We start from the raw sequence: 16,615 nt of genomic DNA, 5'->3' as shown, positions 1-16,615 counted from the left end.
TAGTTTGTTCAGTTTGCTTACCCACTGTCTTTTTCAGGTTGTTTTTCTTCAGGTTTGTACTTGCTGATGTTCAATATTCAGTATATTCACACCTAATCTGTACTAATGCTTTGTCTTTCAACACACCATTAACATATTGTTTGCCTTTGCTCCATGACCTTTTGGTCAGCTATGTGGCCTGGTCCAATCTGCACCTTCTCCTTTGTTATCTCTTGCCCAACCCCCACCTCACTTGTTTATAATCTGTGACTTTTCTAATATTTGTCAGTTCCGAAGAAGGGTCACTGACCCGAAACGTTAACTCTGCTTCTCTTTCCACAGATGCTGCCAGACCTGCTGAGTGAATCCAGCATTTCTTGTTTTTGTTTCAGATTTCCAGCATAGTGGTTATGTAACTGGATTAGTAATCCAGAGGTCTGGCCTAATAATCCAGACATGTGAATTTACATTCAGTTAATTAAACAAATCTGCAATAGAAGGCCAGTATCAGTAATGGTGGCTGTGAAACTACCAGATTCTTGTAAAAACCCAACTGATTCAGTAATCCCAGCAGTCCTTGCCCAGCAATCTGGCCTATATATGAGTATAGACCCAAAGTAATGTGGTTGACTCTTAACTGCCCTCTGAAATGGCCTAGCAAGCCATTGAGTTGTCTCAGAAAACTGCTATGAAAACTGTAATCCACACAAGTTGCAGCAATTCAAGAAGGAAGCTCACCGCTACCTTCTCAAGGCTAATTAGGGGTATGCAATGGATGCTGGCTTTGCCACTGATGTCCTCATCCCCAGAATAGTATGTTCGAAAGCCTCTTGAACACCATGGTCCTAATTCCACTAAATTTAAGTTTCTTCAAGCCCACTCATGTGAGCAGTGAAAATCTCAAATTGCAGTGAAAATGTTGAAATAAACTTGGATGATCCTATATTTTTTGTAAGATGGTAGAAAAGATTGTGCTGAACAGAATCTTATACTGTTGGATTAAAAACTGCAAAAGCTAGGATCAGCTAAGGATAAGTGTATTGGAAGTAAGAAATATTTGATAGCCTCAATGGGGATTATCTTTTTAGGAAGCCAATCGTGTTAAAGATTGGCTTGGCCTTTGAGAGATAATTGGATACAAACATCATGGTAAATTGAGAAATCAGGAAATGATAGATATGACAAATGACATTTTTGCACCAGTCTTTATGGGTGAAGACTGCACAATTGTCAAACTTGTTTGGTATCCACAAAACATGTACACATGTTACAGAGAAATTCAAGATATTAAATTATTTGTAGAAAGCCAGATAGTATGGGTTACACTGTTGAATTCTTACAGAAGTGAATGAAGAAATATGTGAAACTTAGTACTTTCAAGAGCTCAGTGATTGCAGTGGCAACTTTCACAAACCTTAAGATTGGAGTCAGGAAATGATGGGAGAGTTGGTTTAACCTTGGTGTATTCATTCTTCTGAAAATCATAGGTACCACAAGGTAAAGTGAGGAAATTGCTCAGGTGTCACATATCTGGATTCTTTAAAGTGGTAACTAAATTAGTGGACTAGTGATATATCCTGAATAGGTTTTCAGGAGGCATTTGATTGAATTCCACATCTAAGAGTTTTAATGAATATACAAGTGTAGGAGCTGAATAGTAATTTAGCTGGATTCAAAATTGCATTAACAATAAAAAGCAGAAGATGTAAAACACAGTGGTGCAGTGGGTTAGACACAGATCTTTCACCTCATAAACTGTCCTTAATTCAGTATTAATTGGCAATTTCACTCAGTGAGGTCGCAGGACAGCTGTTGTGCGATGTAGAGGCAGTGCCACATTGGGCAGAGTAATGAGTGCTTTTCTGAGGTTTCCATTAAGGCATATTGTTAGGACAGAATCAAGGAGGGCATTACATCTCCACATGAATTACCATATGGTCAAGTTTCAAAGTACAAGACAACAGGAGAGAAGAAGGTACCAAGTTGTGATTAGTGGATGCCATGTTGGATTTTGAAGTCTGTAGTTTGTAGCAGGTAGGGAAAGCTGAGAAAATTAAGGAGGTAATTTTGATTTTAAGAGATAATGTAAAATGGGTGATGGTGAATCGGCAGTCTGCTTTACATCTTTCCCAATTTTATTTCCATTGATGTTAGTGGAGAAAAATATCAGGGGAGATGTAAAACATTCTGCTGATTTGCTATCAACCATTTTATACTGTTGCAAAAAGTCAAAATTGCTGTTAAGGAATTTCAAGATTTTGATATCCTTAGGAACATGCATTGTGATTAAGCATAAGTAATCTCCTGTCAAAAGGTTTAATAAAATAGACTGTCATGGTTTCCTGAAGAAACTTTGTTAAAATCATTTGAGATTAGAGAATTATCATCCACTACAGCATTCAATAAAGCCATCTGACAAAGTAACAGCTTAGCATAAACAATAGGCACAATTCATCTAAATATGTACAAGTGTCTGTCAATCATTGAGATTTTTTTTCTTATCCCATTTAAACTTCATGTTTGGCCTAGAAAGAGTAATGGTGCTATTTATTAGATTCACTGGAAATGAATTGTGATCAACTAGTGGAGTATAAAATGTCTGTGAGACAGTAAGAATTGACAGTGGTAAGCACTAAACATTATATGGAGAATTTGCACTCTCAGCTAAGAGCTTTGTTTGCTGGGAGAACATATTGTTTGGGCATGTGCCAGCATGATTTTCCATTTGTTAATACTGCCCCTTATATATTGCACCAATAAGCTTTTCTGTTTTTCTACCTACAGTCGAGGCTGGGGTTTCTGTCTCAATGATCCACCAACTAAACAGGAATTAGTGGTTCCTGCCATCGCTCCAGGAGTACTGTATGATGTGCATCATCAATGTCAGCTCCAGTATGGACCCAATTCTACCTTCTGTGAAGAGATGGATGTAAGTTACTGTCTAGTTTATTTGTGAATAAAAATGAGAGTGGCAGATTTAAATGGACATGTTTATGGCATCATACTGAAGCCCATTGTCATTGTGTAACTGTTGAATACAGGCACTTTTCTTGACAGCTACTGACAATGGTGCATTTTGGAAAAATAGGACTGCTTCCCCCTCCTATCATGAACTGAGATAAATATTTTATTACGGCATGGAGGAGTCTCACACCACAACATCTTCACATATATTGAAATGTAGAAATTTTAATTGCTCCTGTTGGTTTGAGAGAAACCAAAACCTATTGACATGAAGTTTGTGCTCATTCCTGCCAGTGTCAATTGTGTTAACCAGAAAATGGTTTACAACAGTAAACTAACCAGCTACTACAATGTCTTTCTAGAGCTAGATAATTCCAGATAAGCTCCCAGTCTGCTACAAACTTCTGTGACCCATTGAAATGAATGGAATCTCTCTTAGATCCAGGATAAACTGAAAATATCTCCAATCTGGTTCTGGAGGAAGGGAGTCCCAAGAAAGCAAGTCTCAAAGAAACCAAGTATTTGATAACATTTTAATAACATACAAAACAGGAAGGCAGGAAAAGACCAACAGGTCGATCAAGCCAGTCCCATGGGGCAACCTACACAGCCAATCAATGCCCTCTCAGATCCGCAGTAACAATCTCCAGTAATAGATATATTTATCATTATATATTGCCACATGGAAAAGAGGCAGCACTTTGAAGATAAAGTATTAATGTTAAGAAGAATCAATGTTAAAAGATAAATTTTAATTGCATAACTTTTTCATTTTTGCCCAAGTGTTTTTTTCCATTTGAGGTCTCACTATACCAGAGTTCCTCATCAGATAAAAAAGATGGGGTAGTTGCCCCTCCCAGTCTTTTGCTAGTGTATTTGGGCATTGGATAGCATGTACAGGTGACTTCAAGTAGTTATCGCTGCCTCCCTTCGGCACTTTCGCAAAATGGTAAATTTTGAGATCAGGAGTTAACTGTGCAACATATCACATGTATATCCTACCATTTTGTCTTGCAGTAATTGGAACCTTACTGTGCTGCACCACTGATTTCAGAGGGGCTGATGGTTTTGGTTGAATGTGATTTACTTACATCAATCTATTACTGAAGATGTGTTCATTTTCACTAGTGATCAGGCACTGCATTGTATGATGGTCTGTTGATGGGAAAGCAGGAGAGGATGGACTTGAACAAATGTGTCTGTATTCTGTAGCAGTTTGTGTAGACTTGTCTCGTCTTATATTTTTGGCACTGGACTTTGACTGAAAAGCAAAGAATAGCTAACTATAATTGGTATAAGTGACCATGATGATTTTGGATTGTTGTAAAGACCCAACTGGTTCACTAATATCCTTTGGAGAAGCAAACCTGTCAACCTTTCCTGGTCTGGGCTGAATTCTAAAAACGTCACCCCTGCTAAAATGAAATAGTGGATCGGGAAACTGTTGAACTCTTCAGTGGGCTTTGCTGTGTCTCTGTAACCAAGCCACAGCATTAGCATCCTGCTTCCGGGTTCCACAAGCAATCAGGGTGGGATGTCGCGCCAAATCCGTCAAAGGAAGGATTTCTAATTAAAGGGATCACAGCATGGGTTGGAATGGTTCATCTGGACATGGATTTTTGAGGCTGCAGAAACCACAGGAATGGAGAGGAGACTTGGGAAGGCTGCTGCCACTCTCTCACGCTTATCTAGAAGCCTGCTATGGAATCTGAGGGACTGTAGCTCTCTCAAGGACAGGAGGACTCTCCAACTCTCAAACCATGTAGGCGTGTATAGGAGTGACCAAGGAAGTCAACAGCAGACATGTGGTCCCTCCAACCTGGAGACAGTGCAGCAAGAGGGTCCAGGACCTCAGGAGAGCAGGAAAGCATATCACTTTCAGCTGCCCCACACTCTCACTTTCACAGCATTCTCCTGCACAGCACTCCACAAGACTACACACCTTGCAGCTCCACTCATTCCCCTCTCTGTAGGTACCTCACATCCCCATCTGAGCAGCCAACACTCACCCTCACCCTCATCCTATAGTCCTCTCATATCTATGCCTCACAGTCACCCTGCACACATTTCCATGCAATCCAATTCTAACACTCAAAGCTCTCTGCTTTCTCTCCTTGCTGGAGAAGAGAACACACAAACTCAGGGAGAGGCAGAAATCTGAGGGATGGGGAAGGGTAAGATGGGGAGGGGGGTTGGCCCTCCAGTGACTGGCACCTTGACGGCCACCTGCTCCACTGCAAAGAAGGTCTTGTTCCAGGAAGTGACAGTGTCAGCAGTGACCTTCCATGAAAACCTGAGCCTCCTGAGGCACTGGTGCTTTGATATGTTGGAGAGCTGAACCTCTGCCTATAGAGCCTTATTGGGGGTTGCACCTTCTTTCAGCTGGATCTGAGTGTCCATCCCATCTTCCCTATGGAGTGGCTTGTGTCTGAGGAGAAGGCAGCTGGTGCTGCTACTGCTGTTGCTCCTGCTCCTCTTGCCCTTCATCAGAGGTACAAGGTGGAGCTGTATAAGCTGCTTCTATGCTGTGGTGAAGGCTAGCAGCAGGGAAGTGCAGCTGAAGGTGAGTGAAGTGCAAGACAGATGATATGACTCCCAAGAAGTTGGCAATCACCTGCCAAGCACTGAAAACTCTCTCTGAGGAGTGCTGTGAGTAGCAACCTCTCACCTGGCCATGGCTGGAGCTCTTCACTTTCACTGATCATCAGCTTCTCAGCCTGTCAATTTCACTAAAGTAACCCTCTCTGCCTTGCACTCATGACCCAGGCGAGTTCCACACAGCTCAGAAAATAGGTCCGCTACCAGTTTAATGCAGAAGCCTTGGTTTAAGCAGAACTTAATTAATTATTGGAATTTTTAACTATCTTACCTGACAGCTGCAGCGGGGATTTTGCTTGTCTTCAAACCCAGCCAGGTGAAACCCAGAAGAGGGCAGGATGATGTTAGGATCCCAACCGGATGTCACTTTTAGAGGCTTTAACTCCCCGCTCACACCCAAACCAGCCTCCCCTTGCCTGTAAAAATTCTACCCTATGTGTGTCCAATCCCACAACAATGTAGTTGACTCTTAACTGCCCTCTGACGTGACCTCGCAAGTCATTGAATTATACTGAGAAGAAGAGGATTCTTAGGGCAACTAGGGATGGGCAATAAAGGCTGCCTTTGCCAGTGACATCCACATCCTAAAATAAATCTTTTCTGCATCTCAGAGTATCTCCCCAACACCCTCTGCAACCTTAAGAACAAAAGAAACCATGGAATGAGATTTGGATATTTAACCCATCATCCCGTTTCTTCAATAATTCATAATTCATGTATGATCCACCCTATCATGGATTGTACCCCATCCACAGTATTTACTAATCTCCAACCATAATAAGGTGAGAGAGATCTCTCTCTGTTTGCCAACATTCTGTATTTTTTTATTTCTCTCAGTCTTCCCAAGAGGCTGGATTTAATGGGCCCCACAGAGACGGGTTAGGAGGCAGGGGCGGTCCCACGGAATTGTGACAGTAGGTGGGGGTCAGAGGGCCCGTCACCTTCTCGCCACATCATGATGATGTCAAGGGTGGGAAAGGCTGAAGATGGCCTTCCTGCTCAGAGGCCAATTGTGGCCCTTACATGGCTAATTATTAGGCACTTAAGGGCCTCTTCTTGCCGCCGCTGGAATTAAGCCAGCAGCGAGTCTCCACCATACGGGGAAGTTGCCCAGTAAAACAAGGCGATCTCCCTGCAATCTGTGGCCCACGGAGGGCCCCCGTCAGCAAAGGCTGTTCCTACGGTAACACATCCCTCCGTGCCCTCATTGCCCACCCTCTCCCCTACCCCCTCACCGTGGCCTGCCAGACTGGATATGGCAACCCCGCCTCCCTTACCTCTGGTTCAGGGCTCCAGCGCTGGGCCTGCTCCCAGGCCTCCTGTAGTACCGGCAGTGGCCACTGCTCCTGGTGGTGCTGCTGATACTACTGAGCTGCAGGCTCTCTGATTGGCCAGTAGCTCTGGGCGGTGGGATCCCAGTCCTTAAAGGGGGAGGGATCCTGGGGCCGGGCACTTAAGTGCCTGAACGCCATTGAATCCTGCCGCTGGTGGTGGTGGGGGGCGGTGGTCCGAAAGGCCGAGGTAGGATTCCTCCTTGTCTTTTACGTCCAGTGCTTGGAGCCCCATGGGCACAACTAGATTCCGCTCCAGCTGTCCAAAAGACACTTGCCAACAAGTGTGACATGAATGTTGATCTGATAATGGATGATGGTGTTAATTCCTTATCAAGTGGTCTGGTTACCTAAGAGTAACGCAAACCACTAGCTTATTATCTATTTCTGCAAATACAGCATCACTTATTATCCTCTAAAATGCAGTATTTAAAAAATATCTGAAGGATAGCCTTGATTTACTTACATGGGTATTCTTCTGAAACTTAATTATATCTGTGGAACTATCTAGCCAGTGAGATTTTTTTGCAGATAAGGCCAAGGTGAAGAACAGGCAAGAACAGGTTGAAATGATGGGTCTGCCAGGGTAATCCTGTTTGTGGATTTTGGGAAGGAGATAGAAGTGGGTTGTGCAGTTTTGGGGACTATGAAGTTATGGCCGTGCAGGGAAGATCTCCAGAAAAGACAAGGTTAATGACAGTCTTGAAAATGATATCTTCCCAAGGGGCTGGATTTAATGGGAACCCCCTGGAGGCGGGCTAGGAGCCCATAGAATTGCGACAGAAGGAGGGGGGGGCGGGCTGGTGGCAGAGGGCCCATTGCCTTTCCGTTGCACCATGATTAAGATGAGGCTAGTGACAGTCTTGGAAATGATAGCATAATGTACACTGGTGAGGTCATGATCCAGGAGGAGGAGGAGGAGGCAGAGAGTTGGCATTCAACCTCCACTAGGTAGATATTGGTTTGCCAAGCAACAGCACCACCCTTGACAACAGGTTGACTGATAACGTTAAGGTTGGGCCTGAAAGAACACAGTACAGCAAGTTCAGAGGGAGTTAGGTTGGAGTGAATGAGGGGAGCAGAGAAATTAAGATGGCATCTGTCACGCCAGCAATTTTAAATGAAAAGATCTAGAGAGGATAAGAGGACAGAGGGAGAGATTCAGGTAGAATGAGAATTCTGAAGATGGGAGAAAGGTCCATTGTGTGGAAGACTCCTGGCCAAAGAAGTATGCACAGAGACAAAGGTGATGGAAGAAGAGCTCAGCATTGTGCCAAGCTTGAAATTCTTTGACTTGGGGGTGTAAGGGGATGAAAATGAGGCCTTTGCTGAGGTCTGATCATTTGGGGTCAGAGAGAGAAAGGTCAAAGGTGATAGTGAAAACACAGTGGAAGAAGGGCTGGGGTCAGAGGAAAGTGAAGAGGAAGGAGAATCCGAAGCGGCATTGGTATCTAAGCGTTGTTAAAGCTTGCAATCTTTGACACTAAAGCACCAGATGAGGCAAAGGATGAAATGGAACTGCGGACCAGGATAGCTTTGAGATAGAATGAGTCAGCGCTGCTGAAGAGAGAGAGCAAGAGTTTGCATGTGGCAGCACATGGCATTGAGTGTGGTTCTCGGGAGGTAGCAAGCGCAGTGCTTCGAGGAATGTTGAATGACTTGGAGATATCTGTAATCAATCTGTAACCAATTTCCCGTTCACCAGGAGTCCCATACCTTCCCTCCCCTCTATCACTGACTATCACACTATCCACATAGCCATCATGCAAAAATAAAAGCCACCACAAGATAAACATGAGAAACCAAATTTATAAATGTAATCATTCCTTTTTTTAATTCAATCATGGGATGTGGACGTCGCTGGCTAGGCCAACATTTATTGTCCATCCCTATTTGCCCTTGAGAAGTTGGTGGTGATCTGCCTTCTTGAACCACTGCAGTCCATGTGGAGTAAGTGCACCCACAGTGCTGTTCGAAAGGGAGTTACAGGATTTTGACCCATATGTCAACGAATCAGCCTTGCGCATTCCCTTGGTGCCTGTCTTCTGTTTGCCTTTGCCTCTCCCAGTGGCTGCAGCACTTGCTTAAATTGAAATGTGCTAAAATGGAAAAGGGTTAAACTTATTCTTAAAAGCAAATCACCATTAACTTGCTCAATAGTTACTTAATGCTGCATCTAAAATGGATTGGAAGACTGAAGAGAAGCTGGTTGATTGAAGAGCACAATGCAACATCATTATTTAAGTAAATTATAATCTTTAATTTTCACATACAGTCAGAGTGCTTTACAGGGAAATGATACCGTGCAGTTGGTATACTGACCCAGGTGGATCTTCATAGCCTAATCATAGCACTGTCCTGGGAAATAAACACAGTAAAGCCAAAGGACAGTGCATTGTAGTCAGCATCAAACCAGGGGAACAGCACAGGCCACTCCGGAATTAAATTAGAGGAATGACCCAATGGAATCAGAGCATAGTGTAAGGAAGAGGACAGGGCAGTCACAGCTTTGCTTTGCACTACTGCCCAAAACCAGTGACACCCCCATAATTCTTTAACTGAATGCTAATGATGGGCATGATTCCAATTCATTTTCAAGAATATTGGTCATCGGTAGATGTGCATGTCTTGGAACTGTGTCACAACTGCACGAAGTACATACAGAATTTTATCTTTATTACATTTATTTACGTGTCAGTTTATTTGAGGAACTGAAGCTGCATTCTACTGGTGAAATGATCGAATGCAGTTAGACCGCACCACCCCCACCATATTAGGAACAGCACAATGCAATCTGAGCACCACATACACTAGTGTGCGGGAATGTTGATTTTCATGGACAAAAGAACTGAACTCAAGAGTAAAAGTGACTGTCCTTGACATCAAGGCAGCATTTGACCGAGTCTGGCATCAGGAGCCCTAGCAAACCTGGGAATCGAGGGAAAACTCTCCACTGATTGGAGTCCTACCTGGTGCAAAAGAAGATGGTTGTGGTTTGTGGAGGCCAATCATCTCAGGTCATTCCTGCAGGAATTCCTTAGGATAGTGTCTTAGGCCCAACCGTCTTTAGCTGCTTCATCAATGACCTTCCCTCTGTCATAAGGTCAGAAGTGGGGACGTTCACTGATGACTGTACGATGTTCAGTACCATTGACAACTCCTCAGATACTGAAGCAGTCCATGTCCATATGTAGCAAGACCTGGACAATATTCAGGCTTGGGCTGATAAGTGGCAAGTAACATTCATGCCACAAAAGTGCCAGGCAATAACGCTTTCCAACAACAGAGAATCTAAGCATCGCCCCTTGACATTCAACTGCATTACCATTGCTGAATCCCCCACTATCAACATCCTGGGGGTTGCCATTGACTAGAAATTGAACTAGACCAGGCCTATAAATGCTGTGGTTACAAGAGCAGGTCAGAGGCTGGAAATTCTGCAGCGAGTAACCCATCTCTCGATTCCCCAAAGCCAGTCCACCATCTACAAGGCACAAGTCAGGAGTGTAATTGAATACTCTCCACTTGCCTGGATGAGTGCGGGTCCTAAAACACTCAGGAAGCTCGACACCATCCAGGACAAAGCATCCCATCCACCACATTAAACTTTCACTGCATACAGTGGCAGCCCTGTGTATTATCTACAAATACACTGCAGCAACTTGCCATGGCTTTTTCAACAGCACCTTCCAAACCCTCGATCTCTACCAACTAGAAAAACAAGGGCAGTGGATGTGTGGGAACACCACCATCTGCATGTTCACATCCAAGTCACACACCATCCTGACTTGGAAATATATCGCCATTCCTTGATCGTCGCTAGTCTAAAACCTGGAACTTCCTACCTAACAGCACTGTGGGAGCACCTTCACCATTGTAACAGTTCAAGAAGGTGGCTCACCTCCACCTTCTCAAGGGCAATTATTGATCAGCAATAAATGGGCAATAATAATTCCAACTGCCATAAGTGCCTCCAGTTTTGATCAAAGGCCTCCGACCCGCAATCCAAAACCCTACCCTGACCCATGATCTGAAGGCCCCACCTCTACCAGTGATCTGAAGCCCACCCCGACCCATGATGTCCTCAACTCCTCAACCCATAATCTCCCACTGACCTGTGATCGAGGAACCAGATGAAGGTAAGTTAATCGTGACTGTCACTTGCACAGCCACTGATAATGTAGTCCTGTCTTGCTCTGAGGTTGAAGTTGTGATTGCAGCATGTGGTAGATTTCAGTCAGAATGTCCTTATAGAATCATAGAAATTTACAGCATTCAGCCCATTGTGTCCACGCCAGCCGACAAGTAGCCGTCCAGTCTATCCCACTTTGCAATTGTTGTTGCATAGTCTTGTAGGTTATGGCAATTCCAGTGCATATCCAAGAACTTGTAAATGTTAGAGTTTCTGCCTCAGGCAATGAGTTCCAGATTCCCACCAATCTATGGTTAAAAATATTTTCCCATGAATCCCCTCCAAACATTCTAACTCTTACTCTAAATCTATGCCCCCTGGTTATGGACCCCTCAAACAAAGGGAATAGGACCTTCTTATCCACTCTATCTAGATCTCATAATTTTCTTCACTTCAATTAGATCATCCTCCTTTTTTCCAAAGAAAACAACCCTATCAATCATACAAACATACGATCATATGAATTAGGAGCAGTAGTAGGCCACTTGGTCCCTCAAGCCTGCTCCACCATTCAATAAGATCATGGCTGATCTGATTGGAACCTCGACTCCACATTCCCGCCTACCCCGATAACCTTTTACCCCCTTGCTTATCAAGAATCTATGTACCTCTGCCTTAAAAATATTTAAAGACTCTGCTTCCACCACCTTTTGGGGAAGAGAGTTCCAAAGACTCATGACCCTCTGAAAGAAATTATTTTTGCCTTATCTCTGTCTGAAATGGGCGACCCCTTATTTTTAAATAGTGACCCCTAGTTCTAGATTCTCCCACAAGAGGAAACATCCTTTCGACATTCACTCTGCCAAGACCCCTCAGGATCTTATGTGTTTCAATCAAGTCACCTCTTACTATTCTAAACTCCAGCGGATACAAGCTTAGCCTGTCGAACCTTTCCTCAGAAGACAACCCGCCCATTTCAGTTATTAGCCTAGTAAACCTTCTCTGAACTGCTTCCAATGCATTTACATCCTTTCTTAAAGAAGAAGACCAGTACTGTAAATAGTATTCCAGATGTGGTCTCACCAATGCCCTGTATAACTGAAGCATAACCTCCCTACTTTTGTGTTCAATTCCACTCGCAATAAACGATAACATTCTATTAGCTTTCGTAATTACTTGCTGAACCTGCATACTAACTTCTTGCGATTCATGCACTAGGACACCCAGATCTCTCTGCATCTCAGAGCTCTGAAATCTCTCACTATTTCGATAATATGCTTCCTTTTTGTTCTTCCTGCAAAAATGGACAATTTCACATTTTCCCACATTATACTCCATTTGCCAAACCTTTGCCCACTTACTTAACCTATCTATATCCCTTTGTATCCTCCTTATGTCCTCTTCATAACTTACTTTCCTACCTATCTTTGTGTCATCAGCAAATTTAACAACCATACCTTCGGTCCCTTCATCCAAGTCATTTATATAAATTGTAGAAAGTTGAGGCCCCAGCACTGATCCCTGTGGCACACCACTTGTTACCAACCAGATAATGACCCATTTATGCCTACTCTCTGTTTCCTGTTAGATAACCAATCTTCTATCCATGCCAATATGTTACCCCCTACACCATGAGATTTTATATTTCGCAATAACCTTTGATGTGGTACCTTATCAAATGCCTTCTGGAAATCTAAGTACAGTACATCCACCAGTTCCCGTTTATCCACAGCATATGTTCTTCTTCAAAGAACTCCAATAAATTGGTTAAACATGATTTCCCTTTCACAAAACCATGCTGACTGTGCCTGATTACCTTGAATTTTTCTAATCTTTCCTCATAACAAAAATTCCCAAGTCCAGGCAACATCCTCATAAATTTCCTCTTTAACCTCTCTTGTGCTATCACATTTTTCCTATAGTGCAGTGATCAGAACTGCATGCAGTACTCGAGCTGTGGCCTAACTAGTATTTTATACAGTTCCAGCATACCTGCCAACTCTTATATTCTGTTCCTTGGCTAAGAAAGGCGAGTATCCCATATGCCTTCTTCACCACTTTATCTACCTGTCCAGCCACCTTCAGGAATCTGTAGACATGCACTTTAAGGTCCCTCTGTTCCTTTACACTTCTCAGTATCCTATCATTTATTGTGTATTCTCTTGCCTTGTTAGCCTTCCCCGAATGCATTACCTCACACTTCTGTGGATTGAACTCTATTTGTCACTGTTCCGTCCACCTGACTAGTTCACTGATATCTCCCTGCAGTCTACAGCTTTCTTCTTCATTATCAACCACGTGGTCAATTTTTGTATCATCTGCAAATTTCTTAATCATATCCCACAAGTCCAAATCATTGATACCTACCACAAAAAGCAAGGGACCCAGTACTGAGCCCAGCAGAACTCCACTAGAAACAGCCTTCCAGTCACAAAAACAGGCATTGAACTTTACCCTTTGCTTCCTGCCTCTGAGCCAATTTTGGATACAATTTGCTGTAATATCACTTGTTCCTTTGGTATGTGAGCTATTATAAGATTCACAAGACTGCAAGTAATATCCTAAGAAAACATGGGTTTTTATTATAACTCAAACTAGAACATCTATATATATATATATAATATACGCACACAGTTCCCTGGTCGTATGTGACATGACATCACTTCCTCTGGTGATCTTCACTTAAAGCTTCTTATGGTGATCTCTTAAGTTCTGCCTGCAGCATATCCCTTTTTACCAACAATGAAAATACATGTACAATATACAACGATGTTGTGATTCAGACTAATTATACATGATTAAAACAAAATGTAATTCAGAAGTAAGCAAGTTCAACACCCTCTAAAATGTAGAGGAGGTTAGCTTATTCATCCAGGTCTTGTTATTGTAAATCTTTTCCCAGAGCTGAGCTCGTCTTGCTGGCTCCTATGAGACTCTCGTGATTCAGAACTCTGGTTAGCATGTTCTTCCTCTGTGCTCTTAGCCTCTGTATGTTCATCTTCAGACTTTATCTTTGAATGTGCCCCCAATGTCACAGAGTTGTCACATGTAGTGTTGTCGTACAGCTCTCTGAGTTGACTTTGGTTCCATCTGAGAATCACACCATTGGGTGTCTGGACCTCGTACAATCTGGGCTGATCGCATATCCTAGCAACCTCTGTAGGTGCCAAGTTCCCGATGCATCACTGAGGTTTCTAACCTTCTGTCCTATTCACAATTGAGCTAATCCTGGTTCTGCTTGCCTATAATACGATGCCTTCATCTTGCATTGTTTATAAAGCTCAGAAAAATAATGACTGGCAACATCACCAATCACAGGGAATCCCTCTGGTCTCTGGGTACTTGCTGTAAAGAGCTGAAGTCTGAGAAGAGACATCGGTTATATCGCCTCTTCATATCAAGACTCCCAGCCTTTGTGTTGTCCTTTACATGGACTGACCCAATACACTGGACGTGGATATTTTGTACCATCTTCGGTGCATTACTGACTTATGTATTGTGACAATCCGTAAACCTCGGCATACTGGAACTACTGTGACAGTTGGTCCAGTTGTGTCTACAATATAAAGCTAGACGGAGCTCCCGTAGCTGCATTGTAAGATTATCAAAGAAACATAGACATAGATAATAGGAGCAGGAGTAGGCCATTTGGTCCTTTGGGCCTGCTCCACCATTCAAAAAAGATCATGGCTGATCATCTAATTCAGTACCCTGTTCCCGCTTTCTCCCCATATCCCTTGATCCCTTTGGCATTAAGAATTATATCTATCTCCTTCTTGAATATATTTCATGACTTGGCCTCCACTGCCCTCTGTGATAGAGAATTCCACAGGTTCACCACCCTCTGTGTGAAGAAATTTCTCCTCATCTCGGTTCTAAATGGCATACCCCGTAACCTGAGTCTGTGACCCCTGGTTCTGGACTCCCCAGTCATAGGGAACATCCTCTCTGCATCTAGCCGATCTAGTCCTGTTAGAATTTTAAAAGTTTCTTGAGATCCCCTCTCATTCTTCTAAACTCCAGTGAATATAGGCCCAGTCGACCCAATCTCTCCTTTTACCTCAATCCTGCCATCCAAGAATCAGCCTAGTAAATCTTCTTTGCACTCCCACCATGGCAAGAACATCCTTCCTCAGATAAGGAGACCAGAACTGCATACAATACTCCAGATGTGGTCTCACCATGGCCCTGTATAACTGCAGTAAGACATCCTTGCTCTGTACTCAAATCCTCTTGCAATGAAGGCCAACATACCATTCGCCTTCCTAACTGCTTGCTGCACCTGAATGCTTGCTTTCATCGACTGGTGTACAAGGACACACAGGTATCTTGTCACCGCCCTCCCCCCCACCCTTTCCCAATCTAACACCATTCAGATAATAATCTGCCTTTCTGTTTTTACAGCCAAAGTGGTAACCTCATATTTATCCACGTTATACTGCATCTGCCATGCATTTGCCCACTCACCCAACTTGTCCAAATCTCATTGGAGCCATTTCGCATCCTCCTCAAAGCTCACACTCCCCCCCAGCTTTGTGTCATCGGCAAACTTGGAAATGTTACATTTAGTTCCCTCACCCAAGTCATTAATATATATTGTGAATACCTGGGGCCCAAGCACTGATCCCTGCGGTACCCCACCAGTCACTGCCTGCCACCTGGAAAAAGACCCTTTATTCCTACTTTCTGTTTCCTGTCTGTCAACCAATTCTCAATCCATGTCAGTATATTACCCCCAATCCCATGTGCTTTAATTCTGCACACTAACCTCTTATGTGGGACCTTATCAAAAGCCTTCTGAAAATCCAAATACACCACATCCACTGGCTCTCCCTTATCTATTCCACCAGTTACATCCTCAAAAAGCTCCAATAGATTTGTTAAGCATGATTTCCCTTTCATAAACCCATGCTGACTTTGTCCAGTCCCGTTTATGCTTTCCAGGTGTTCTGCTATCACATCCTTTATAATAGACTCTCTAGCATTTTCCCCTCTACTGATGTAAGGCTAATTGGTCTGTTGATCCAAGTTAACTATTTGAAATGCTTGCTCGCTGTTCGCATGAGTGCATTCTTCACCTGTGTCCTCCTGGCAATCTGTCTCTCTGCTGACTTGATGTACCTGCTTGGGCTTTAGTTGTGTGTTGGCATACCCTTTGTTGCGTTTGCCAACCTGTCTTGCAGATGTCCTTTCTGCATGTTTCTGCAGTATCTGGTCTCTGGGTTCGGTCTTCTACATTACCTTGCCCAATGCTCTCACATGCCACAAGCTTTGCACTGGTCCTGGTGCGCTGACAACTGGGAATTGGGTGAGTCATGTCACATTTGCCACAAGGCTTAGCAGACTTCTGAGCCTTTGTAACCTTCCCAGTTATCATAGCTGCCCCCAACGCTTGTAACTGTTGGCGCCCAGCTATGATGGCTTCAAATTTCCTTCCATCATTGAATAGTGTATCTATGGTATGCCCTTTCTTCTTTTTGAAAGTGAGTACACACGATTACTAGTTCTATAACCCATTCCAATAGTTCAATATTTGCAAAGTCACATTCTTGAGCTTTGTCTCGGCACCTTGCAACAAACTGGTCAATGGACTCATCTTACCTTTGCTGGC

The 16,615-nt window shown here is 43.3% G+C and overlaps 1 protein-coding gene across 1 annotated transcript in view; it reads left to right on the top strand.

Annotated features, from left to right (window-relative positions):
- The window catches only part of LOC137369758 (A disintegrin and metalloproteinase with thrombospondin motifs 12-like), a 780,536-nt gene that overhangs the window by 363,162 nt on the left and 400,759 nt on the right, over positions 1-16,615 (top strand). The window contains exon 9 of the mRNA XM_068031165.1: positions 2,764-2,908. Within this exon, the coding sequence (XP_067887266.1) occupies positions 2,764-2,908 (145 nt within the window). The remainder of the gene's footprint in view (positions 1-2,763; positions 2,909-16,615) is intronic.

The sequence above is a fragment of the Heterodontus francisci genome, chromosome 1 (genome assembly GCF_036365525.1).
Source record: "Heterodontus francisci isolate sHetFra1 chromosome 1, sHetFra1.hap1, whole genome shotgun sequence".
NCBI lineage: Eukaryota > Metazoa > Chordata > Chondrichthyes > Heterodontiformes > Heterodontidae > Heterodontus > Heterodontus francisci.
Note: the sequence above shows the minus strand (reverse complement) of the source record. Positions and strands in the feature narration are given on the sequence as shown.